The sequence below is a fragment of the Sceloporus occidentalis genome, unplaced genomic scaffold (assembly GCF_023333645.1).
Source record: "Sceloporus occidentalis isolate IW3139 unplaced genomic scaffold, rSceOcc1.0.p SCAF_2, whole genome shotgun sequence".
NCBI lineage: Eukaryota > Metazoa > Chordata > Lepidosauria > Squamata > Phrynosomatidae > Sceloporus > Sceloporus occidentalis.
Window position 1 is genome coordinate 190,962,559 of NW_028316982.1, and position 25,104 is coordinate 190,987,662.

Sequence of the window (25,104 nt, forward strand, 5' to 3'; positions counted from 1 at the left end):
CCATGTTTGCAGAATTTTGATTGCATGTGAAATTAGTGCTATTGCCCTATAGTTGCTGCAAAGACAAAACAATACAAGATCTGAAAATGGAAAACTGTTGATATTATTATTTGGTTTATGATCCATATTCCTGGCATTCTAAATACTAATTTTAAAAACTGCAATTAGGACTGAAAAAGCAAGAATAACATTAGCACATTTATTTTAAAACATTTACACCTAGAAGTAAATCCCATTCAGATCAATAGGACGTATATAAATAATTAGATAGAACTTGTTCGCTGTTGCAGGATGTGTAAAAAGTCAGAGATTTAAAGGAAGAGGAGGTAGACAGACAGGCAAAGAAAGAAGGAATGAAAGAAAAAGGAAGACTGAGGGAAAATATTGACTAGAGGAAGTTGAACTATGCAATGTCATCAGGAAAAATTGATATTTCAAGGAGCAACATCAGCAAGACTGTTTTCAGTATCACACTGCACTGTTATAGTGTTGTTGTTCCACTTTAACTGCTATGGCTGCCTCCTGTGGAATTCTGGGATCTGTAGTTTTGTGAAGCCTAAGAGCTCTCTGGTGGATAATTCTAAATGTCTCTAAACTGCAAATCCCAGGATTCCACAGGAGGCAGCTACAGCAGTTAAAATGGAATAATATCTCTACACTAGTGTAGTGTGCTATTTTTTGTGACAGCTGGGCAAAAGGGGGGAGAGAAATAACATACTTTATAAATTAATTTGAATTAGTCACTGGCATACTATAATGTAGTTTTCTTGGGTATTCTTTTGCATGTTGTAGACTGCACATGATCCTGGTTGGACCATACAATAAACATATATCACAGTTGTTGATGTTGCCAAAGCAGTGTTTACTAACAGAAAACATCCATCCATCCATCTCTATATTTTTACCATGCATTTCTCCCAGGCTCAGACTCAAGCAGATGCTGCAATCATGTCTATTTTACTTCAAGAGCATGCCTTACTGAATTCAGCTTACCTTTTTAAGTAACAACACACAGGACTGACCCACTGATATACTGATCTTCAAGTACAGTGATACCATATTATCTGTCTGATTATCAATCTTAAAAAAAAAACCCTCTAATTAATGGGGAAATACAATAAAGTATAAACCACCTTATCTTCCAAATCCAAATGGTTCTTACATCCGTAGGCTCAATGGGACCAACATAAAGCATTTGTCAATCTGTAAATATTGTTCAGAAAAATATGGATCTTACACCTCGAAGAAAATTGTTTCCTTCACTATAGTTCATAAGAAGCTGAGGTGAAATGGCTTAAAAATATCCATGCTCTGATTTTAAGGCTGCAATCCTACATATTCTGGATATAAAAGGGCTCCTGTTTTATGCATGAACGTACCATTCTGAGAATAAACCTTTCTTTAACATAAGAAAACCCCTTCAGCAATACAATAGTCGCAAAGCATAGCAACAATTTCTGGAGTTATAATGACTACTTAGCACTCTTGGGAGTACAGGAAGCATGGGGACATTTTTTAAAACCTTTCATAAAATGCATAGCTTCCCATCTAAATTCACCTAGGGGGATGGATTCTATTAATAGATATAACAGAAGACACAAGCATTTATCCCTCCTCCCCCTCGCCGCCATTAAATCAAGGACTTCCAAGCTCAGAATGTGGCCCCAGCCTGGCTGCAGTTACCCACTCCTTCATGATACTAATATAGTTCAGATTAACCCATAAAGAAACTGCTAGCCCAACTCAGATCTGTATTTTGCTCCACCACACTTTTAACTTTTGAAAAGGGGGAAAGGTAGGAAAAAGAAAGTGGCAGATGGGGAAAACCTGTGAGTCATGACCCTTTTGTGGATTGAACAACCCTTTCACAGGAGTCGCCTAAGACCATTGGAAAACACATAGTTCCAATGGTTTTAGGAATCAATTTTATGATTGGGGGTCACCACAACATGTGGAACTGTATTAAAGGGTCATGGCATTAGGAAGGTTGAGAACCACTGTCCTACAGCTTCTACCCCAGCATGGATAGGAGCTGCAGGAGAACAGTATGTAGGCCACTTATGCATTGCTAAAGAGGAGTATGTGGTTTCTAGTACATATGCATGCTCACAAGTACATGTATAGAATCCTGAAGAAGAGATAGGGACTTGAGAGGCAACATTACAGGAGAAAAACAAAGGGAGAAAACAAAACAGCTTCATTTATATACTGCTTCATACTGAACTAGCAGTGTCTAAGTGGTTTACAACTGTAAGCTAATTGCCCCCAACAAGCTGGGTACTCCTTTTAGCGACTTCGGAAGGATGCAAGCCTGAGTCAAGCTTGAGTTCGCTGGTATTGAACTCACAACCTTATGGTTTTGAGTGAGTGGCTGCAGTACAGGCATTTAACCACTGCACCACCTGGGCTCCTTTACTAAAGATCTTTACTAAAGAGATAAGCACAGCAGTCTTATTCTTGCTGCAGTCATATTAAAAGAAACAGACACATATCGGTTTCAGAGCAATGCTTATTACACATTTCAGTTGCAGGACTGGAGGTTGCTGTCATCGACAGTCCCATACTCCTTTTCCCAGATTGTACCTTAACCCTGCCGCCCTGCCCTACTGTTTTACCCAGCATGCCTTTTTAATTTTTAATTCTCTTTTAACACAGTTTAGCAACTATGACAAAGGGTTTTCTTGGCAAGAAAGAACCCTTTCAAGGGGTTTTCTTGGCAAGATTTTTTCATAGGGGGTTTATCTTTGCTTTCCTCTGAGGCTGAGAGAGTCTTACTTGTGCAAAGGTCACCCAATGGGTTTCTATGTCCAAGTAGGGATTTGAAACCTGGTCTCCAGAGTCATAGTTCAACATTCAGACCACTACACCATGCTGGCTCTCATAAATAGCCTTGGTAAAATAAATACTGCCATATATTAATCTTAGGATTTTTCACTACAGACTCAATGTAGTCAGTGAAAATAATCTCATCCCATTCAGGATATATATAAAAACCCATGCATTTTTACTCATGATTAAGAGTGTTGCTTCAGAGTATAACATATTTTCAAGTTAACATTTCAAATAATGATAGCTGTCATATGCTTGGTTGCTTCATTAAGCTTTAGATATCAACAACTAATTAAACTGATCTACAGGTTTAATGTATAATGATTACAGTGCTAAAATAACAGGATAAATCCATGCCAATTTCAGAATTACATCTAATATTACAGACCTGGAAGGCTGTGTCACATGTCATTATTGCTATGAGCCCACAAGGGTAATTAACACTGCAGAGATTTCACATCACCACAAGTATTAAAGGAGAAACTAAAGTTCATTACTTTCATTCCTTTAATATGGGAATGTATCAATTCAGGTCTCAAGGGGAGCCATGATGTATTTAAATTAGACAATAAAATGTAACACATAATTACACAACTCCTTTGAGTAACTATTAGGCATTTTGTGAAGGGGGAAAAACCCTCCAGAAAGCATTGTAAAGATGTGAATCACTTCAGCTTTTATGTTATTGTCAGCACAGACAAATGATTCATCCATACACATCCTCATAAACATGGCATTTATAATGCTAATACAATATAATTACATCAGCAGTCAAACAAAATGTACAATTATATTATGTCCCCTACTTTCTTCCAGTCTCTGCACCACATGCAGTAAAATAACATTTGAAATATTAGGGATATATCACAGCTTACGATCTTTTTAAAAAATAATAATAATGTATTAGCATTCATTCTTTCTTTTGAAAATGTAATGCTTTCCTTCTTATTTCAAGAGCAACATGTTAGCAATACTTTAGTGGGGGCAATATCCCCAAAAGCATTTTAGAAGCAATGAGTAAATGTTAACATTTACATTAAAAACAAATAAATAAAGGCATTACAAATTGCTGTGTTACTTTGTAAAAGTGTCAGGGTTATGCCCTCATTACTTGACAAAAGTAAGGATTCCCTACAATCCATGACTTCCAAATCTGGGATAAACAAGGCAGCAATGTTTCATTTCAATAAGGAAATAAACACCTACAGTAGTGATGAGAACTGTGTAGACCACCAGATGTTGCTGGATTAACTCTCAGCTCTTTTAGCCTGTCTAGCCAATTGTATACATTTTTAACAGTTGTTCTTCAACAACATTGAAAGGCTATACAATCCCCACCTCTGATATATAGGATGTAAATATATTTACGGATTCATCTTTGTCACCAGAGCATGGAAAGAGTACATAACTGTCCATGTAGAATCTAATAAAAAATACACCATACAGTGATACCTTTATTGGCCAACCAAAATGCACAATATACATGTGGCAAGCTTTCAAAGCTTCACTTCTTCATTAGGCAAGGTATTACAAACCAAACAGGAGGTCATAGGCTTGCATTTTGAATTATAACAACAACAGGGGGATCTTAAAGAGTGAGCTATTGGACTGGGACCTTCCTATTTGAGGTTTTGACCACGAAGCAAGGTAAAACTTTTTTTCTACTTAAATTTGGACTGGATTGACATGTTTTACCTCAACATTACATAAAATTTTCCTGATGCAAAAGCATGGAAGCTTCTTGAGAAATCCAGTGTCCTCTGCCTCATAAGGATGAAGACACTGGATTGCAAAGGAAGTGTCTTTGTTGTGATGCAAATGGATGTTAAATTTCCTGGACTGGATTTTCCTGTTGCCGCATGGTCAGAAGGAGAAGGTGCCAGTCTGCAAGATATGCCCCTCAATACCATTTTAACTAAGAAGAAAAACAGAAAAATGCAGGCCTATGATTAACATCTTCAATTTTTTTTCTCCTGTTTGGTTTGCAACACCTTGCCTGATGAAGAAGCCAGTGGAACTTTGAAAGCTTGCAATATGTATATTGTACATTTTGGTTGGCCAATAAAGGTATCACTGTTTTATGGATTTTTTATTGGATTTGTTAACTGGCCAATACGGCTACCTCTGGACGTGTCCTTGTAGAACTAATGCAAGTTCTTCCAGAACAGGCAATTTACCCAGCTGATAGACCTCGCAACCACCTACCCTTAAAGCCTCAGTCTTTGTGAGTTGGTTCTCTCTCATGTAGTTCACCAATTAAGATTCTGCATAGTCATTTGTGGGTTGAATATGACAGACTCTTGACATCTCACACCAAATCCCTAATGAAATCTTTCAACAGCCTCATCTTGATCTTGTGGGCTCAGTGGCTAAAATCTTTACCAATTTTGGCTGGTATGGGATTTAAGACAATCCTTTAGTAGGAGTGGTCTAGTCAAAATTATCTATGATCAGTGAGCTATGATGGGGATGCTCTTGAGCTGGTTTGGAATTTGTAGCTAGAGTAGCATATCAAAACTAGGGCTGAATCTGCACTGCAGAAATAATGTAGTTTGATACTACATTAACTGTTGTGGCTCCATCATATGGAATCCTGGGAGCTGTTTATGGCACCAGTGCTCTCTGACAGAGAAGGCTACAGAGAAGGAATTTTACCAGCAGCTCCATTATAACATCCATATGTGAAATAAAAAATGCAGAAAGAGTTAAGCATATCACCTCTGTCATATAGAGAGTAGATTTTATTTGTTGCATCTTCAATTCAGCAAAATAATAAATCAAAGCATAACCCCATATATTACTCTCCTATACCTCTGTCCATATATTTTTCTCTTAAAACATTTCTCCTTATTTCTGAATGATAAAACCACAGCACACATTTTAATGCATCTGTCTTGATTTCCAAGAAATATACTTTCAGTAGCACTTTGAGTACACTACAGAAGCATTTCTTTAGTGTTTTTTTAATGCTGCATACATCCCTTCAGCCTTCTTTTTGGCTCATAAATAATAATCTCTCATTCAAACATCACTGTGGATCTATAATCCCAACAGCTGTGCAATTGTGTTCACTAAGAACATCAGAAATAAATGAAAATTTGCATTGCTCTAGTGTAGAATATGTGTATGGGAAGGGAAATTCCTTGTGATGTTATTTATTAATTAAACTATAACACAGCTAGCAATCAATAAATTGTAAAAGAAGAAGAAATTATTTCCAAAACAAATTAACATCCATGATCTTTACTCTTTGAAATTCATAGGTTTAGGAGTTAATATATGTGTTACCAACAAGCACCTAATAACATCATAAAAATATTTTATAGTATAGCACTCTGCTATATATGCACATTATGCTGTAGCAAATCAGACATATATCACTCCCCACCAACATTATGATCACATCCATGGAGATTACAAAGTGTAACAGTAACACTGAAATATAACCTTGCTCACAGTGCCACTTAAAACCTGGCAACTGTATGTTTTAATGATAAACTAGTGTGTGTATATAATAAGATATTCTGAAGCTGCCTTTGGTATTTGCTTGCTTCTAGTAGGGAAACAAATGTGTGACCTAATTATCACTAAGTAAGGCAAGTTCAGACATTGTTTATCTCATTAGCATGCACTAGAAGGAAGTCCTAATTTTCTCCAGCAATGTAGAAAAAGGAACTAATTCACATTAGGTAAACCCAAAAAACATAGACAGCTTATATTGCTGCAGTATATACAAGAAACATAGCAGATGCTCACACACATGAAAGATCTGTAACATCTAAGTATCTATCAGCAAATATTATTTGGTTTATTTCTTTACCAGAAAGAGCTCTTAAATTCTGAACATTTTATTTGTCCCACCCCCGTAAGTGTGATTAAAATTAAATGTGCATATCATGTCTCTACCTTTTACCTTTAAAAATGTATCTCTAAACAACATGTCTAACACATGCACACACAAATGAAATCTTATTCAGTGTTAACAATGAATACACCTCCTTTGAACATATTGAAGAGTGAATATATAAAGATGGGTATATAAATGGAATGGTCTCATTCCTTCTAGTATGAACAGTTCTCAAATTTAAATCACTAGGCTTACCTGCCACTGCTTCATCAGCTCCCGAACCCCTTGGGCATCCTCTAGTATTCTTTCTTTATGTGTGGCATCTTGCAGGACATTGGCAGTTGTCTCTGCTTCTGTAAGCCAGGCAAGGAACTTTTCCAGATCCAAGTAGAATTGTTGCAGCAGCCGTAGGGCTGCTTCTAATGCAGCCTCTCGCTCACCAACTCTGTGAAAGCACAAAAAAAGTCAAATGCAGCATAGTGATTGGAATCACAAAGATAGTTTACTTTTATGAAAAGAGAGGGAGGTAGAAATAATGCATGTGAGCAGTTTTGAGTAAATCCAGAGTCTACCTACAGTACACATGACATAGTCATAGCCTCTGAGGGACTATATCCTATGGCATTTTAGGATTTGTAATTTGGTGATGGATTAGGAAATCTCTAGTTCATTCATGTAAACTACAGTTTCCAAGGAAATATCAATCAGTTTAATTCTGTAGTATAGAAAAATCTGGGGCCCTACACAACAACGCTCAAGCAGATAATTTCAAAAATATCACCAAATTACAAATTCTGATATTTTGTAGGATGCAGCTATGGCAGTTATGGCAGTGTCAAAGGACTATACACTCCCAGAAGGGGAATATAACACAGTAAAATAACAGTGAAGTTAGTGAAATAATTACAAATGGTTTTGAAATCTGCTTTAATGTCTTAACTGGCTAGCATCATTTCTACTCTTTATAAAAAGGGAGGGAAAGGCCTGTAGAAAAAATGCTTGGTAGCATTTTCAGTGACAAGACAATGAAAGAACAGGTTGCTCACATGTAACAGTGGCTTTTCAAGTTTCACCTGTGAACACACATATGCGTCTTTTTCCTGCACTGACCATTCAGAACCTTCTAAAGCTGAGCTTCTGTCACGTCACAGGAACTCCATCCCTTTTACTCACTTGTGGAGTTGTGGCGAGTCAGTGCAGTTGGTGTTTGTTGGTGAGTATCACTGAAAAATGCTGGAAGGCTTTGATCACCACAAGGAACAGTAACTCACTGATATGACTTCTCCCTGGTCGATCATGAAATTTGTATTGTGAGATAATTGCACTGGCAATTATCATCACTGAGTAATGATGACAGATGTGTTCTTTGACAGCATGATACAATGGTTTGAGCCTTTGACTACAATTCTGAAGACTAGGTTTCAAATCCCCACCCAGCTACGGAAACCCATCAGGTGACTTTTTCAACCTCAGAGAGAGGCAAAGACACACTCTCTCTGAATAAATCTTGGTAAGAAAACCCTGTGATACTTTAGGGTTTCTATAAGATAGAAATGACTTGAAGGCACACAACAACAAAACACACCAACAGGTTAGTATATTGGTGCCACCTGAAACAAGTGCTCAGCCTAGGATCTCATATTATCTAATGGAGAAAATAGATTATGGTGATACATCACAAGAGGAAGTGGATTGTTCCTCTGATGAGGAATCAGATTCATTACCTGTGTCCCCTTTCAGTGGAATGGAGGGAACTGATAAGCTCCTTTGATGCTGAAGAGGATGTAGATGAGGCATTAATCACTGTGACTATGAGAATTTTTATCATGGTAAAGGACACAGGGGACATGGAGTGAGTAGCTGTGCCTTCATAAACAATGGCACAGATTCTGGTGACAGTGGGCAAGTTGAAATCCCTAGTAAAGAACCTGTGCAGAATTCATTGTGCATATAGGTCTACAATCAAGGTTTCAGACAGACAGAAATGAGAGTAAAAAGAGACACATCTTGACAAAGGCCTGTTACAGACTGCCAAAATAAAGCTGCTTTGGGACTCTTTGGAGGTATGCTGTTTAAATGATGCATGCATCCTAAGAATCCGGAAGCTGCACCAAAACTGCACTCCAGTGCTTAGGAATGGAGTGTGGCTTTGGCGCGACCTCCGGACTCGTAGGACCCATGCATCATTTAAACAGCATACCTCCAAAGAGACCCGAAGCAGCTTTATTTTGGCAGTCTGTAACAGGCCAGAGTCACAGGGAATGGTGCATATGATCTCTCCTGAGATAGTGCACCACAAATGAAAAGTTGAAACTTAGGTTATATTTAGGGAGAAACTTAGAAAATATATTGAATTTCTTCCAGATTAGTTGGCTGGGTGAAACTATTTCAGAAAAGGCACAGAAAAATTGATCCAATTTTATGGTCACTTACTCTTTAGTACTAAAAACACCCAAATATTCTACACTGGGTGATTACAAATGGAAAATGTGGGGTGGGGGAGAAGGAGAACTCAATATGTGAAGTTGAAAGCTTTCATGGCCAGCATCCATGGTTTTTTGTGGGTTTTTCGGGCTATGTGGCTATGCATTCTCTGAAGATGCCAGCCACAGATGCTGGCAAAACATCAGGAAGAAAATTTTCTAGAACCTGGCCACATAGCCCGAAAAACCCACAAAAAACCAGAGACCTCAACAGTTTATTGTAAATTATGGCCTCTTTTTGGGGGCTGTCTGCAGGGGCCAAAAAGCATGTGCCCCCACCTTGTCTCACCCTGTTCAGATAACACAAGGGAATAACTCCAGGCCAGGACTGGGCAGACTGGACACTGATCCCATCATCCCAGTCTGATCCCAGAGCAAAGGAGTCTTATGTGGGTCAAAATGACCCATCAATTGCCATGGAGTTTCTCTGAAACTCCATCACTTTGATCTCTGAAACTCCATGGCAACCCCTGCCAGACCAGATGGGCCTGTGCCTCCCCTCCATCCCTCCACTGTTGAAGACCCTCATTGCTACATTTGATGCAGAAATGGGGTGCCGGCCATATGGGTGTCTTATTTCCATGTCAGATGTGGCAACAGGGGTCTTCTTGGTAGTGGCTTATTTCAGTGGAAACAAATAGTTATCCCAAAGAAAGGCTCAAAGTGGATAGCCCGCTCGGCCCCTTTCTCATTTGTGTCACTGGCACAGCCATGCAAAGGCTGCACCAGCAATACAAACCTGGAAGAAGCTCTGTTTCAGAGCTCCTTCCGGCGCTGTGGAAAGGATGCCCCAGGCACCCTCACGCAGCACCAGGACGTCACTTCCACGCCGCTCCATTTGGAGCCGCCATTTTGTACGTACTAGGTATGTACTAGGGTTAGGGCGTCTGGAAAGGACGCCCTTTCCTAACCCTAGTACGTACCTAGTACGTACTTTTTGCCTGTCTCTAATGCACCAATGAGGCCTAATAAAATCCACATGGAGAGAATGGAGATGTGCATGATATGCTAAGATGACAGCCCCTGTAAGAAGCAGAAATCCAGACATGCCCCTGTGAGTGGAGTCTACGTCACCTCCACAAGGGTGGAGGTGATGCATCAGACAGTGTAGTTAATCAAAACTTCAACTATTACTGAAGAAATAATTAGCCTCTCAACATAGTGTAAGAAAACAGGGGTATTTATTAAAGCCTTTGGACTACACCAATTTACTTCAAATTCTACTCACAGAGTTTCTAAAGTATTTAAATATTTTGAACTTGTTTTAACCTGTTAATGTATTTAATATATAGTTTAATCTATTTAAAATATTTTTAATGTTCCAAATTGTTTTAACTGTTTAGTATTCCATTTATTTGTATGCTGCCCTGAGATCTTTTGATATATGTCATGATAAAAATAAAACAACTGCTAAACATCCTTCATGTTGGTATCAGTGACACAGAAAGGCACTTAATCTTGACCCCAAGAAATGAAGTTGCCCCAGATTTTAATTAATGAACTTTTGTGAGTGAAACCCCCCCCCCTTTTTTTTTTTGGCATTTGCCCAAGCCCTGAGATGTGAAAATAATTGCACTAGATTTGAATTAAATTACATCTGTAATATATGTTTCTGTAATGAGACAAGCACCACATTAAAAGAAAAGGTAGACTTGTAAAGAAAACATCTTGACACACTGTACATTAATACTCATCAGTGATACCTTTATTGACCAATCAAAATGCACAATATACTTGTTTGTTGCAAGCTTTCAAACCTCCATGGGCATCTTCACCAGGTAAGATGTTACAAACCAAACAGGAGGGGGGAAAAGCATAATTGGAGATGTTAGCCAGAGGTGATGTTAGACAGATGCCTGCATGTTGTTTCAGTCTTTAGTAAAGGTGAGATGCAAATGGACTTTAAATTTCTTGGACTTTGAAAATCTCCCTATTGCTGCATGGCCACAAGGAGGAGGAGCCTGCCTGCACAAAATATATCCTCCCCAGTATATCATCTTTACTAAGGACTGAAAAAACATGCAGGCATCTGACTAACATCTCCAGTTGTTTTGTTTTTCTCCTGTTTGGTTTGTGACATCTTGCCTGATGAAGAAGCCCGTGGAGCTTCAAAAACTTGCAACAAATATATTGTGCATTTCAGTTGTCCAATAAAGATATCACTGATGGATTTTTGTTTGCATCGGTTAAATGGCCAACACAGCTACCTTCGCATGTTTTCTGTACATTAATGCGTGAAGGTCAATAATCATACAAAACTCGCTATGGCTTTCTCATCAGCAGAACACATGAGGCCATAAAAAACTCTAGGTGAGCTGAAGCACCAAGCTCAAGAAATGGGCAGTTAATTCATTATGGGCTGAGATTTTGCTGAACATAGAGGGAGTAGAGTTACTGTATGAAAATTGATAAAAACATGCTTGCTTGTCCTCATCCCATTAAGGATGATGTGTTTGGAACTGAGCTTTCCCTTCAGAAATACATATTAACAGCTCCCAGATGAATATTCTGTTTTTTAACTGAACTGAGTTTTAAATGCCACAGCTCTCTAAATTGGTCAAAGTACCATTCAGTGTAACATGAATAGCTGAATGGTTTTCCAGCACTCACAAGGCAACCATGAAACCAAAGCAACAGAACTGAATATGAATATTTTTTTTTCCTATTGAATACTCAACTTCTGAATAGGATTTTGGAGCTTTTCCTCCTTACCTCTCAACAGATATGTACAGGCAGATACAGAAGCTTATTCTGCTTATGTCTAAGTAGGTGGGCAGAGCCTTTGCATATGAGATGCTTTTGGAAAGTAAGTTATTCATTCCTGTGTGTGTTGCGTGCCTTCAAGTCATTTCCAACTTATGGTGCACCTAAGGTGAATCTATCATTGGGTTTCCATAGCTAAGCAGGAATTTGAACCTGAGGCTTGGTCCAGCACTCAAACAACTACATCATGGTGGGTCTCATATCATATTGTTACATCTGGCTCAATTTTTAGTCTAGACTTTCCTGTTTATAACAGTGTTTGTTATGGAATAGGGAGACTTGAATTATTCTGATTTATTCCCAGATAATAATACTTAAAGAAGACCTATTCAAATAAACAGAAATAGTTAAATTCCAACTTAATTCTTGTTTGTTTTATTTAGTTCATATATTAATTATGAATAGTTTTTAACTTCAGGTTGAGTATCATTTTTAAACACCCTAATTATTCATTAGGAGCCCTCTTAAGTTAGTAATGAATATTCAGGCTTTGTTTATTTAAATTAATAAGGCAGCATTTTCTTTCTATTCTCTGACTTTAAAATTGATACATTTTGTTTATTCTTGTAAATAATATTTTCAGTTCACAATAATGTTCAAAATGTATCAGAGCAAATAGGAGTTATGTATATGTGCTGAATATAAATCTATTTTTGATATATTGCTATCCTTTTGGGTTCACATTATTGCATTGTTTATGTCATACACACTATAATGAATTTGTATTCAAATATTTGGTTTTTTTTCTTTTTCAAAATCATATAAGCATTGTGAAAATCTTATACAGCCTACATCCTTATTTCAATATTATTTAATGTAGTGTAAGAATATTTTTCTTACATATTGTCAAATTGGTTTTCTGTATGTCTGTATATATTGAATCTCATATTGTTAGACTGAATCACTGATCACTTAAATAAGGTAATGCAGATTTTATATTTTTGTGATAATCCTTCATTAACATGTGAATTTTTTTACATATGAAATAAGTGCCTGATCCTACTCAGTTATACTGTGCAACTGAGATGCAAAGCCTTTTTAATTACTCATAAGACATCAATTATTATTAGACAAATCCAACAGTTTCTCAGTGAGCTCCACATAAAATGTCACTCGGAGTATATATCCTCACCACCAGCATCATTCTCTCCAGCAGTACAATCTGGACCACCACAAAACTACCATTATTATCAGCCAATACTTATTCTGGGTCCTGAAGAGGATTTATATACAAAGCCACCCCATTTTAATTCTTCTGAGCAATGAAGGTAAATCTTCTCCCAACATTTTTACATATCAAGTAAAAATATTTTTAAAAAATATATTGAAGACAAATTATAGCCTGATTCAGTTTTTCAAATAATGAAATATCTTCTTTCTCTTCTGTGGAGCATTAGCTCTATTAATGTTCCAGGTAAAACATTTGTAATCCATGATTAGATTAATTAATCATATAGATCCCCATGTGTAGCTTTTGGTGATGCATCTTCTTCACTCACTGAGTGAGATCTTGATCTTAATTCTGGGTCTTGATCTTCTCCATTCAATGAAGTTTGCTCCTTTTGCAGTTGTGTTTCTCCTTGCTCCTCCAGTGTAGCTTTCTTCCTATCTTCTTGAAATTCCTCAAATTCTCTTCTATATATATATATTTAAAAATCCCTTGGTTTCTGAAGCAAAATCGGTTGAAAGCTTTGAATTTAAAGCCCAGTTCTTCTAGATTTCTCCATCTAAATGGGATCCTTTTCCATTTCAGGTTGTCTGCAAGGAAGTTGGAGTCCTTTCTCCTCTGCAAAATTCTCATGGTTATCTTTTGCAAAACTATTATCCCTCTTCCATCAACTTTCAATTTACTCACAAAGTATTTCTGAAGAATGAAATCTTTCACTGATTTCTTAATGAAGCAAATCATCACATCTCATGGCAAATTATGCACCCCTGCAAATCTAGAGTTGATTTATAAATTCTGTCTATATCAAAATCTATCTCCTCCTTATTCTTGGCTCTCTAATGAACTCACTGCCATTTCCAGGAGCCAACTTTCAGTACAATCTGAGGATGATGCGCTGAGTTGCAGCTCAACAATAACCGAGTATGGAAGCAAAAAAAAAAAAATTAAAAATAATCCAGTTATCAGTACTAGCAATGCACTGACCACTTTCCACACTGAAAAATAACTCATAGACTCTGTGGATTTTATCCAAGTCCTTGTAGGTTATTTATCTTGAGTTGCAATATGTACAAATATTTACAAACTCTCCTCACCAACTCCCATCAACTTCTCCATCTGTAGCACATCAGTTTACAGCTTCTATTCATAGAATCATAGAATCATAATGTTGGAAGAGACCACAAGGGCCATCCAGTCCAACCCCCTGCCATGCAGGGACTCTCAATCAAAGCATACCCGACAGATGGCCATACAGCCTCCGTTTAAAGATCTCCAAGGGGAGAGACTTCACCACACTACACACACCATACTCCAGCACACTGAATCCAAACCACAAGCGATCCAACCAGACTAACCCACACCAATCCAACAATCCACATGTGTATTTTTTTGTGGGTTTTTCAGTGTATATAGCCATGTACTAGAAGAGTTTGTTCCTGATGTTTCCACATGTGACCTGTCTTCTGGCTCACTTATATACTGTGTTGGTTTTGAATCGGCAGTTTGCATCATGTCATGTGCTCTGACTCAGCATTCTATAGTAGTCCCATAGACTACGATGCCAGCTATCAATAAAAATATTTTTTAAATTATTTAAAGGAATATTTTTCTAACACTTGCTTGTATTAAAAAAATATCCCAAGGTATTGGTCAGTTTCTCTCTAATATTTTCTTGTGGATCTTCTGCAATAAATCTGAATCTTAAGAAATGTTCTTTCTCTCTCAGTACCAGTAAAGCTTTGGTATCCAGTTGTTTTTCTTTATCTTTGGGCCCGAACAGACAGGCCAAAATAAAGCTGCTTTGGGTCACTTTGGAAGTATGCTGTTTAAATGATGCATGCGTCCTAAGAGTCCGGAAGCCATGCCAAAGCCATGCTTCAGTTCTAAGGACTGGGGCACAGCTTTGGTGCAGCTTCTGGACCCTTAAGATGTGTGTGTCATTTAAACTGTATACCTCCAAAGTGACCCAAAGCAGCTTTATTTTGGCCTGTCTGTTCGGGCCCTTCGTTATCTTAATCTCCTATTGTTCAACTTCTGTTTTACCTTCTGAGCCAGTTGTCCAACAGATTCCCTAATCTCTTTGATGTCTCTACTGATGTCTTGCCTTGTCTTCTGTTTTAGCTCTTGGCTTATTTTTCAGTTTTTAAATCTTGTTTCTCAAACTGTTTCATCAGTTTCTGATATCTCTTCCATGACAGCATTATCTAAAAATGCTAGCCATAGCTTCTGGTGAAACATCAGGGAAAAAAAGCTCTTCTAGAATATGGCTTCATAGCCCCAAACACCCACCAAAAAACCCCCCAAAACACCCTGTTTCATTATCTCCTTCCTGATCAGTTTCATTTCCTTGATTACTCATGTCATTTTTGCTGACATTATTTTTTCAATTGTTTCAAAAGATGGTTTCCTTTCGGTGGCTCTCTTTCCCTTAGTTGCTCTGGTCTTAACTGATATGATAAAAAGCACTTTAGAAATTTAAACTTAATGTGTCCACTGGGTGGCAGGATTTCACCATAGAAATAATTTCTTGCCATTCTTCTGGCATCCACTAGATGGTAGCAGTTTAAAATAAAAATCTCAGTTCATTCGTCTGCTCTGCAACAGGAACTCGACACCCATTTTCTTCCCTAATCTTCATTTCGGAACATCCACAACTGCAACTTTCTCGCAGTAAAAAAAGTCTTTGTTCTTAATATTAATTCCTTTTCTCTTCAGTAACAAAATTAGTATCCCCTACTAGACAGAATACCCTCCAGATACATTGCATTTGTTTCTTCCCCTTTCCTTATGTGTAATTTCTCAGTCAATAGAACCAGCAAACTTACTGGAACTATAGCTTCTGCAGGAAGAATATCCACATGCTGTGGAGGGAAGTCGTCAATAAAACCCAAACACAAGCTTTGAGGAAAGGCCACAACTTTATTATAACCAAGCAGAACAGGGGTAGGGCTGGCCCAAAGCATAAGGTCTGGATCTCTCATCAATCAACCCCTGGTTGGGTGGTGAATCATATTGTTTGGTCACGGCCAAGCTTTGGGATGACAAAGGGGCAACAAAATGACCTCTATAGACATGCAACCGGTTGATTGTATGTTTGCTGTTAAGCCCCTTGTGATCGGGAGATGTTGAATTGATGTGGCCTCTGCAATGACCACACCACCTGCTCTCATCGCTCCCACATCCTGAAGGACTCCCGATCCAGTGCTACACAGCCCTGGAAACCACGTCCACCAGATCCAGGACCTATGCTACTGCCCCGCAAAAAGTTGTAACTACACCACACCCTAACCAAGGCAGGGGGACGGGGAGAGCCGAGCGAAAAGGGCGCCCAGGCAGGACACAACGTGGCCTTTTATAAGCCTATGAACCAAGCAGGGCCAGGAGAAGGAAGGAAGCACCGTCCCTCTTGGTCCTGTAGTCAACTGGATGTGCCCAAAGCCCTGGGGCAACCAATAGCAGGCACTTTTGCCCCAAGACACACTCCCGTCACTGGGGTGGGGCTTGCCCCCAAACCGCCAAAACTTGCCAATGGCGGGCCTGCACAGCCCCAACAAGGCATGCTGGGAGCCTGGGCAGGCCCACTAAGACCCAACAGAGATGTCTCCCCCCCCCCCCCCCGGCAGCAACTAGGCTGTCCCTGGTAAGTTGGGGCAATCTCATTTTTCTTTCAGCCAAAGTTAAATATTTACAAATTAAGAGAGACAGTTGGTGACTTAAAGTCCATTTAAAACATCTTGCTCTGCTGTGGCTGGGCAAACTGATTATTCTTCACTCCCCTGGCTCCACTTACAATGACTGGTTCACAATCTCCTCAAAAGAAGTGGAGTTTTCTTGGCTTGTTTTGTGATTAATCCCTTGCTCTCCACTTTACCAGGGGCAATTTTAACAGTAACCCTGGCTGGTAGATTTTCTGCAAGTTATCTTTGTCGAAGCAGTGCATGCTCAAAGACACCTAATCCCCATGGTGCTTCACCCCTAATTTGAAGTCTTTATGCATCACAAGGAAGAGGTTCATGATAATAACAGAGAAAACAATTAACATAGAGCTAAGTGTGGCAAAACAAATGTTTTATCCAAGTAATTTAGATAATAGCAAAATGGAGGCTTGCAGGCATCCTTGCCTTGCTAAAAATACAGTTATGAAACAGGGTCTGTGACAGTGTTAGCAGGAGGAGAAAGCTTATAAGGGAAACCATGGCCCTGCTGAAGAGGCTGCAAGCAGTTAACAACAGAACCCACACAACTAGTTTTCTTCATTCTGAGATGCACGTTTTCATGAACTTCCTACCTGGAATTAAGATAAGGCAAAGATGGCAAGAAGTTGGTGTGGATGGACACTTGTTCCTTATATCAACACTGAAGATTATCATACTAGGGTTTACCATCAGTCACTCGTCCCTGGATCATTGGGGAAGCACTCATGTATGAATGCCTGGGGCGCTTCCTCAGCATCATGGAATCATCAGCTCCCTCTCACATCACTGAATAGTTCAGGGAGAGTGAATTTCCTCTTAACGGAAACTTTGCATTAAGAGAAAATTCACTTTTCCTGAACAATTCCATGATGCTAGAGGGAGCTGATGAATCCATGACTGAGGAAGTGTGCCAGGCGTTCATACACATGCACTTCCCCAACAATCCAGGGACGATTGATTGACAGTAAGACCTAGTATTATAATCTTCACTGAGACAACTAGAAGCTATAGAAAAGAAAGAGGTAATGGGTATTTTTCCCCTCATCTTGCTGAGGATAAAGCAGGCCTAAAACCTTACTAAGGAGATTATTGCACTACACTCTTAAAGCGTTGCTATTCCACTTTAACTGTTCTGTCTGCCTCCTGTTGCAGTCTAGGATTTGCAGGTTAGGAAGGGGCATTTAGAATATTCAGCCAGAGACCTCTTAGGCCTCACTGAACTACAAACCCTGAAATGCAACAGGAGGCAGTCAGAGCAGTTAAAGTGGGATAGCAATGCTTTAAGAGTGTAGTGCGATAATCTCCTCAGGAACACAACCCAGTTTTTGGTTCTGTACCACTTTAGGGTTCAGTTGCAATTGAAGTTGTAGTTTAGTTGCATTTCAGGTCAGTAGAAACTGAGTAACTATTATGCCTCAGATGAATGAACAGATTCAGTTTCAGTTTACATGAGAGAATTTAAATAAAAAAGAAAGATTGTAATGATGATGATGCCATTGCTAGCATCATAAATAAGCAACCTTGAGCCCTAAACATGACACATGGATTCATTATTGTACACTCATACCTGAATATCTCCTTACAGATTTGACTTGTTCCCTACTCATATTGGGAATAGAAAGTAATGCTAAACTGTAATAAGCAATGAGAGAACTTCTGCAATTCCACATAATCATAATTTCAGCCCAATCCACTAATGGGTTCAGCCTATCACAAATCACTTCCACACTGCGTTTCTCTAATATTAATTTCCCAGTCACATAAGTAAACTAGAATCCCCATGCCGATCTTTTGCTGAACTGCACACCATGCATCCTCATAATAACTAACATACTGTTCAAGTCCTTCATGAGATGCTGCCTGTCAGTCTCAATGAGCCAGCAGCAATAACTGGTATCCCTTGATTGCTAAGAGCTGCTTCCACTAGTGTAATTCTCCTGGTTATATAAGGCAGTGGCACAAATGGTATTTAAAATATTCAGAAACTCCTGGAAAGCAGGAGTCACTGCAACAATTCAGAAGTGTATAATGCCCTCTCCGGTGAGCTTCCCTTGTTCACTGTTCCAATAGCCTGGGCTGAGAATTGCTGCAGGTTTTCTGGGACTGAGCCTGATCACTTCTTTGATTCTTTGGATCTGTACATTAGGCAAACTGCCTTCACGTTATGTTTTACTTGAGGCCCTACAGGATTTGTCACTGCAAATAAGCCTACATTCCCAGTTGGAACATATCATTTCAAGTTGTGGAGATGGACCTGAGGGAAGATATAGAGGCCTGTTACAGATGGGTGTAAAGTACGTCCTGGGGACGTACTAGGGTTAGGGAAAGTGTGTGCCTTACGCACGCACTTAACCCTAGTATGTCCCCAGGACATACAAAATGGTGGTGCCCGTTCCACACAGGGGAGGCCATTACGACGTCATGAATGCACTGCCTCCAAATGGGGCGGGGCGGACGTGATGTCTTTGTGCTGCGCGAGGGCGCATAGAGCTTCCTTTCTGCGGCACTAGAAGGAGCTCCGAAATGGAGCTCCTTCCACGATTTGCGTCGCTGGCGCAGCCTTTAGACGGCTGTGCCAGTGACACAAGGGAGAAAGGGGCCGAGTGGCTCCTTTCTTCTCCTCCCCGCCGCTGTCGGGTGTCCTTGGGGCATGAAGCCACAAGGACACCCCTTTCCAGGCCGCGGGGAAGTGGCCTTTTGCTACTTCCCCGCGGCCAGGAAAGCGGTGGATCAGGGCCCCAGAGGCTGCCGGTCTGGAAGCTGAGGCCCCGATCCGGCAGGGAAAGGAGCGCCTACAGGCTGCCCCAAAGGGGCAGTCTGTAATGCGCCAGAGACATTAACTCAGTTCAGTTCACTTCCAGAAGAGGAGCCAAAACAGACAGCATAAAATGAAAGTCAGTAACAGGAATAGTGGAAGTAAGAGAGGCAGAGGTTCATGGAATAATAATACCACTTCTAATGTTCCTAGAAAGTATTTGGTTGAAGAGTCTGTTACTGACAGTTCTACACAGAGCACATTTATACTTACACAAAAATTACACATTAAGACCCAAGTTTCAGAAATTGCAGTGATTCAGGGAAAATATCATCTGGGAAGAAACTTTGTATTTTCCACTGCATTCAAATACACATTACTAATGAGATTTTATAATAGTCAACAGTGGTGTAAAAATGGGATATTAATTACTTGGGTAAAATTCATTTAAGACAATATCTTGAATTTCAAAGGCACTTAAGTGTAAACTGATTATGAAAATAATTAGGCTTTAATGGCACCTATTTTCTTATTCTTAATTACTGAAGAAACAACTAAATTTAATGAGTGAAATGAACTGATAGCATTACACATGGCTAATTAAGACTCACAAAGGACAGTATTAAACTGTTAGTATGATTTTCATTCAAGTAGTTATCCCTAGAGGCTGAGTTTGATGGCCTTGCATCAATACTCCTTGCTATTATGCAAGTGATCAGGGCACAGTTTCCAGCCTTCCTTCTTATAAAAGCTGTTTGGATATAACTGAGTGATTTGTCTAATGCTGATTAATAATAACAGAGAGATGATGATTTCCAACAAATACTCACAGAACTGAGCTGTGGCTCTTGGGACCCCTAGATATGGTCCCTGAAGCCTCTCAAATTGTCAAGAGACCTCCTCCATCAGAATTTAAAAATGGGGATGATTTTTAGTTGAAAACTGACCCAACCTGCCCAAACCAAACCATCCCCAAATGAAACAGTTTGTTTCCTCTAATTCCAAAAGTCAATTGCAATGTCAGCCAAAAGTGATGTTGCAGCAATTCAAGTGCACAAAAATATGCATAGCCTGCAGAGTGGTAGCAAGGAGGGGGAATGGCCTCCACCCCTGTGCACCTGTCCATCCAAGATCCAGACTCAAATGACACAACTATAGCAAAAAAGTTTGTTGCTGGAGAGATATGGAAAATGGGTGGGCAAATGTTAACACAGGTGAGCTCCCAGAACTAAGCCAGTGGGCTGGGTGGTTACAGCTGGGCACCTCTCCTCTGAAATCACCCCCCCCCCTTTCATGCAGAGAAAAGTATGGAGTTCTACAGTCTGCCACCTACCCTAACCCATAGCAGCAAGCATTGTGCTGGGAGGAGCTATGTGTCTGACCATGATGTCCCATTAAATAAAATTTGTCCTTTTTGTTTGAGTGATATCTTTAAAAGATTTCTATTTTGTAAGCTTAACGTTCAAGTGTGGATATGGATTTGTGGGCTTTGCACTGCTATCTGTAGGAGAATCACCTTTTCTAAAAGACATGTGTTAACTAGATTTAGTGTAGTATGGTAAGACTGCAATCTGCATTAATTTAAACATAGAGACAGATGTTGTGAGTGCATGAGAGCATACTCTTCATTTTAAATATTTTTTTTAAAATTTTTTTCAACTGAAGCTAAGGTGTACATATTTTGATATCGTTTAAAACAGCCTATATTGTCCGCCAAGTATATTTGTATAGGTTATACCTGGACCGGGGAGACCTGGAAACAGTGGTATATGCTCTGGTAACCTCTCTGTTGGATTTCTGCAATGCGCTCTACATGGGGCAACCCTTGTACCAAACCTGGAAGCTACAATTGGTTCAGAATATGGCAGCAAGGCTGGTCACTGGATGTTCCAGGACTAGAAATATAACACCTATATTGCAAGATCTACATTGGCTGCCCATTCGCTTCCGGGCACAATACAAGGTGTTGGTAATTACCTATAAAGCCCTAAATGGCTTGGGCCCAGGGTACTTGGAGGACCGGCTCTCCCCATACAGTCCGCCCCGCACTCTCAGATCAGGTGGGAAACATTTGCTAAGAGTTCCAAAGTCAAGGTATTCTTCATCTTCTCAGAGGGCATTTTCTATCTCGGCCCCGCAGATTTGGAACTCTCTGCCCGACGAGCTCCGCTCAGTCACCTCTTTAGATCTATTTAGGAGAAATTTGAAGACCCATCTTTTCCGTCAAGCTTTCCCCCATGTGCCTTAATATTTTTCTCTCCTCCCTTGATGCACATTATTCGATCCAGCTATTTTGTTGTACGGCTTTTAATGATATGGTTTTAATTGACTGTAATATAATGTTTTTTTAGATTCTTTTGTATAATTTTTTAATTGGTATGGGTAGTTTGTTTGCACTGTCGGGGATATATGTTGTTGTTATTGTTTCATTTTATGTTGTAAACCGCTATGATCTATGTAGGAATAGCGGTATATAAATAAATTTTCATTCATTCATTCATTCATAAAGGTGAATGATTTTATTATATGCAATGATCATTTTAGTCAGTCCTGTTTCCCAGTTGTGAGTCTCCAGATGGTGTTGGATTTCAACTCCTAGAAGGTGCAGAGATTCTGGGAGTTGTTGACCATCTGAGAAACCAAGTTTGGGAACCACATATGTAGGTCAAAAAGTGTTCAGTTCTGTGTACTTTTCTGTGTATTGTTTATGTATCATAATGTTTAATTTATGAATGACACTGATGTTATTTGTAGCAATGGTAATTTTCTTTTGTGTGTTGGAATATGACTCTGGAGGCCAGGGTTTGATTTTCCACTCAGCCATGAAACTCACTGTGTGCCCTTGGGCAAGTCATATACTCTTAGACTCAAACGAAGACAAATCTTGTCAAGAAAACCCCATGATAGAGTCACCATAAGTCAGAAGTGAGTTGAAGGCACACAACAATTCTAGTTAGCTGTTAGATTTTGCTGATTCAGGTGACATGTTTTTATTATAGGTTTTAAAACTGTTTGAGGATGTGATTGTTTTTTTAAAAAAATAATATCTGTAATTTGGATTAGATGTGTTATTATTTAGTGGTGCTGATTCTGCCTTATGGTATGAAAAAGATGACACTGCAGGTGAACTGAGAACTTAGGAGTCTTTTGTCTCTCTTTGATTCTGTACATCTAGGGTGTGGTACAGACCGTGAAAAATGGCAGCCTGTCAGCACCTGTTTTCCACCAGAGGGAAACCGCAGCCACCAAACCACGCAGCTTTCCTCTGGCAGAAAAAGAACCCGTGAAAAGCGTAACAAGTGTGGCGTAACAAGTGTACCACTGGTGCACTTGTTACGTAAGTGCTGCACAGCACCGTGGGGATGCCGCGTGACGCTTATGTAACAATGGTGTCAGCCATGTAAACAGGGTGCCGCCATTATTACACCCTCATCATGTGCTAGGGTTGTGGGGCGTGTGGGCGCTCTGCCCTGAGGCAACCCTAGCACGTGACGAGGGTGTCATAGAGGGCCTGTATGTACCGGGCCACGGAATGGTGACGAAGACATGTGTGTCTTCTGAAAAATGGTGGAAGGGGGACCAAACTGATGCTTTTAAACTTCTGGAAGCAAAACACTGTGTCAAAATTTCAAATTAACAATACACAATTTCTTCCTCAGTCTCAGAATTAGTTAAATGGTGCATCTAGACTGTTCTTTTTTAAATACCCAGCTGTGATTACCCCAGAAATGGAGACAAAACATTTACACAATTGTTTTTCAGAACAATGAAGATTTCTTGGCAGTTCAAGTCTTGTTTTTGTTTATAGTTCCACAGATATGAACAAGATTATGTAAGAAATGCAGGAATTTATCCTGGTAACTTAAAGATATGGTCATAAAGAATAGTTAATGGACAAAGGTGGGAGATAGGATCTAAATTACAACCATCATTGAAATAAAACCCACATCTTTTCAATTTCTATAACTTCACACATACATTCCCTGTTGAGTCATTGGTATAAATGTTTCCCCATAGATGCTTCTCTCTGTGCACCTGTTGAATTATGCTGAGTCTATGGCCTGTTACAGACTGCCAAAATAAAGCTGCTTCGGGTCTCTTTGGAGGCATGCTGTTTAAATGATGCATGCATCCTAAGAATCCGGAGGTCGTGCCAAAGCCACACTCCATTCCTAAGCACTGGAGTGCAGCTTTAGTGCAGCTTCCAGATTCTTAGGATGCATGCATCATTTAAACAGCATACCTCCAAAGAGACCCGAAGCAGCTTTATTTTGGCAGTCTGTAACGGGCCTATGAAATCTTATGCTACATCTTTTTCCTAGTTAATCTCAAAAGTGCTACAAAATCCTTGTGTATACTAATACAGATTGATAGGCTCTTGTCCTCAGTATCTTTTCTTGCCTGTTTACACATCTCAAGTAAATGAGCTTTGGAAGCCTACTCATCTATCTCATCACACACCTCACATTTACACACATATACACACATGTATAATTGTTTATATTTTTTACATACTCCTCAGTTTTGAGTCCTCGAACATCACCAGTGTTTGCTTTACGTTTCCAAAATGGTTCACTGAGACTCACAACATTTTTGTAATTGCATGGTTATGGGAGTGCTCTCTAAGTTAAACTATGTCACATATAAAAATTTCTGCCATTATAAGCCATAAAATTATATTATTTATAAAAAAATCATAACTAGTAATTTGATACTTATCAGTCATGTTTTCTCTCTCTCTCTCTCTCTCTCTCTCGTTCTGTGTGTGTGTGTGTGTGTGTGTGTGTGTGTGTAAATGCCTTCAAGCTTATGGACTTATTGTACTCCCATAAATTTCATAGGGTTTTCCTTAGCAAGGACTACTCAGAGGTGGTTTTTCCAGTTGAACTACATTAAGTTAAATTAAGTTACATTAAATAGTGCTGAAAATTGACATATCAACATATAGAACATTTGTTCTCCAAATTCAAAGACTTAAAACGGTCGCCCGACTAGGCGGGCAGACCGTTTTGCCGCTAGAAGCAGCTGGAACTACAACCCCAGTGTGCACTGGGGCTTGCTCCGGCTCCCTATTGGTGCGCGGAGCGGATGGGGCGGTCCCATCGCTCCGCAACGCTCTGGGAGCCGGGCTCGTTGGTGTGGAGCTTCCGGTCCTCCAGGGCTGCCCATTGGTTAGGTGGCCTTGGAGGAGGGGCTCCGCACAGCATGCAATATGGGCGGGGCCTAGGCCTATCTAAGGCCACGTTGCCAGCCCCAGCCCTCAGTTGGCGCTTGGCTTCGAGCAGAGCGGAGCCAAGCTGAGGAAGGGAGAAAGACTTTGAGCTTCTCCCACCCGCCCACCGCTGTTTTGTGGGTGTTTTTTTGTCACAACTTTGGCGGCAGCATAGGCCAGGATCTTCACATTGTTGTACCAGGGCTATGGAGCTCTGGTTTGGGAGTCAATAGGTACCCGGGGGCGAATAGGGCAGGCATTTGGCCATTGCGGGGGCCAGAATGCGGGAGCGCCTCCCGGTGACTAGGGGCTTAGTGAATTTGTGAATGCAAGACAATGTTTGAAGTCAAGT

At 39.8% G+C, this 25,104-nt stretch overlaps 1 protein-coding gene across 9 annotated transcripts in view; it reads right to left on the bottom strand.

Annotated features, from left to right (window-relative positions):
* LOC149319486 (dystrophin-like) overlaps positions 1 to 25,104 on the bottom strand; it is a 1,434,671-nt gene that overhangs the window by 287,735 nt on the left and 1,121,832 nt on the right. For all 9 annotated transcript variants that reach the window (XM_089511816.1, XM_089511819.1, XM_089511811.1 and 6 more), the window contains one exon: positions 6,932 to 7,121. In XM_089511816.1, coding sequence (XP_089367942.1) covers positions 6,932 to 7,121 — 190 coding nt within the window. The remainder of the gene's footprint in view (positions 1 to 6,931; positions 7,122 to 25,104) is intronic.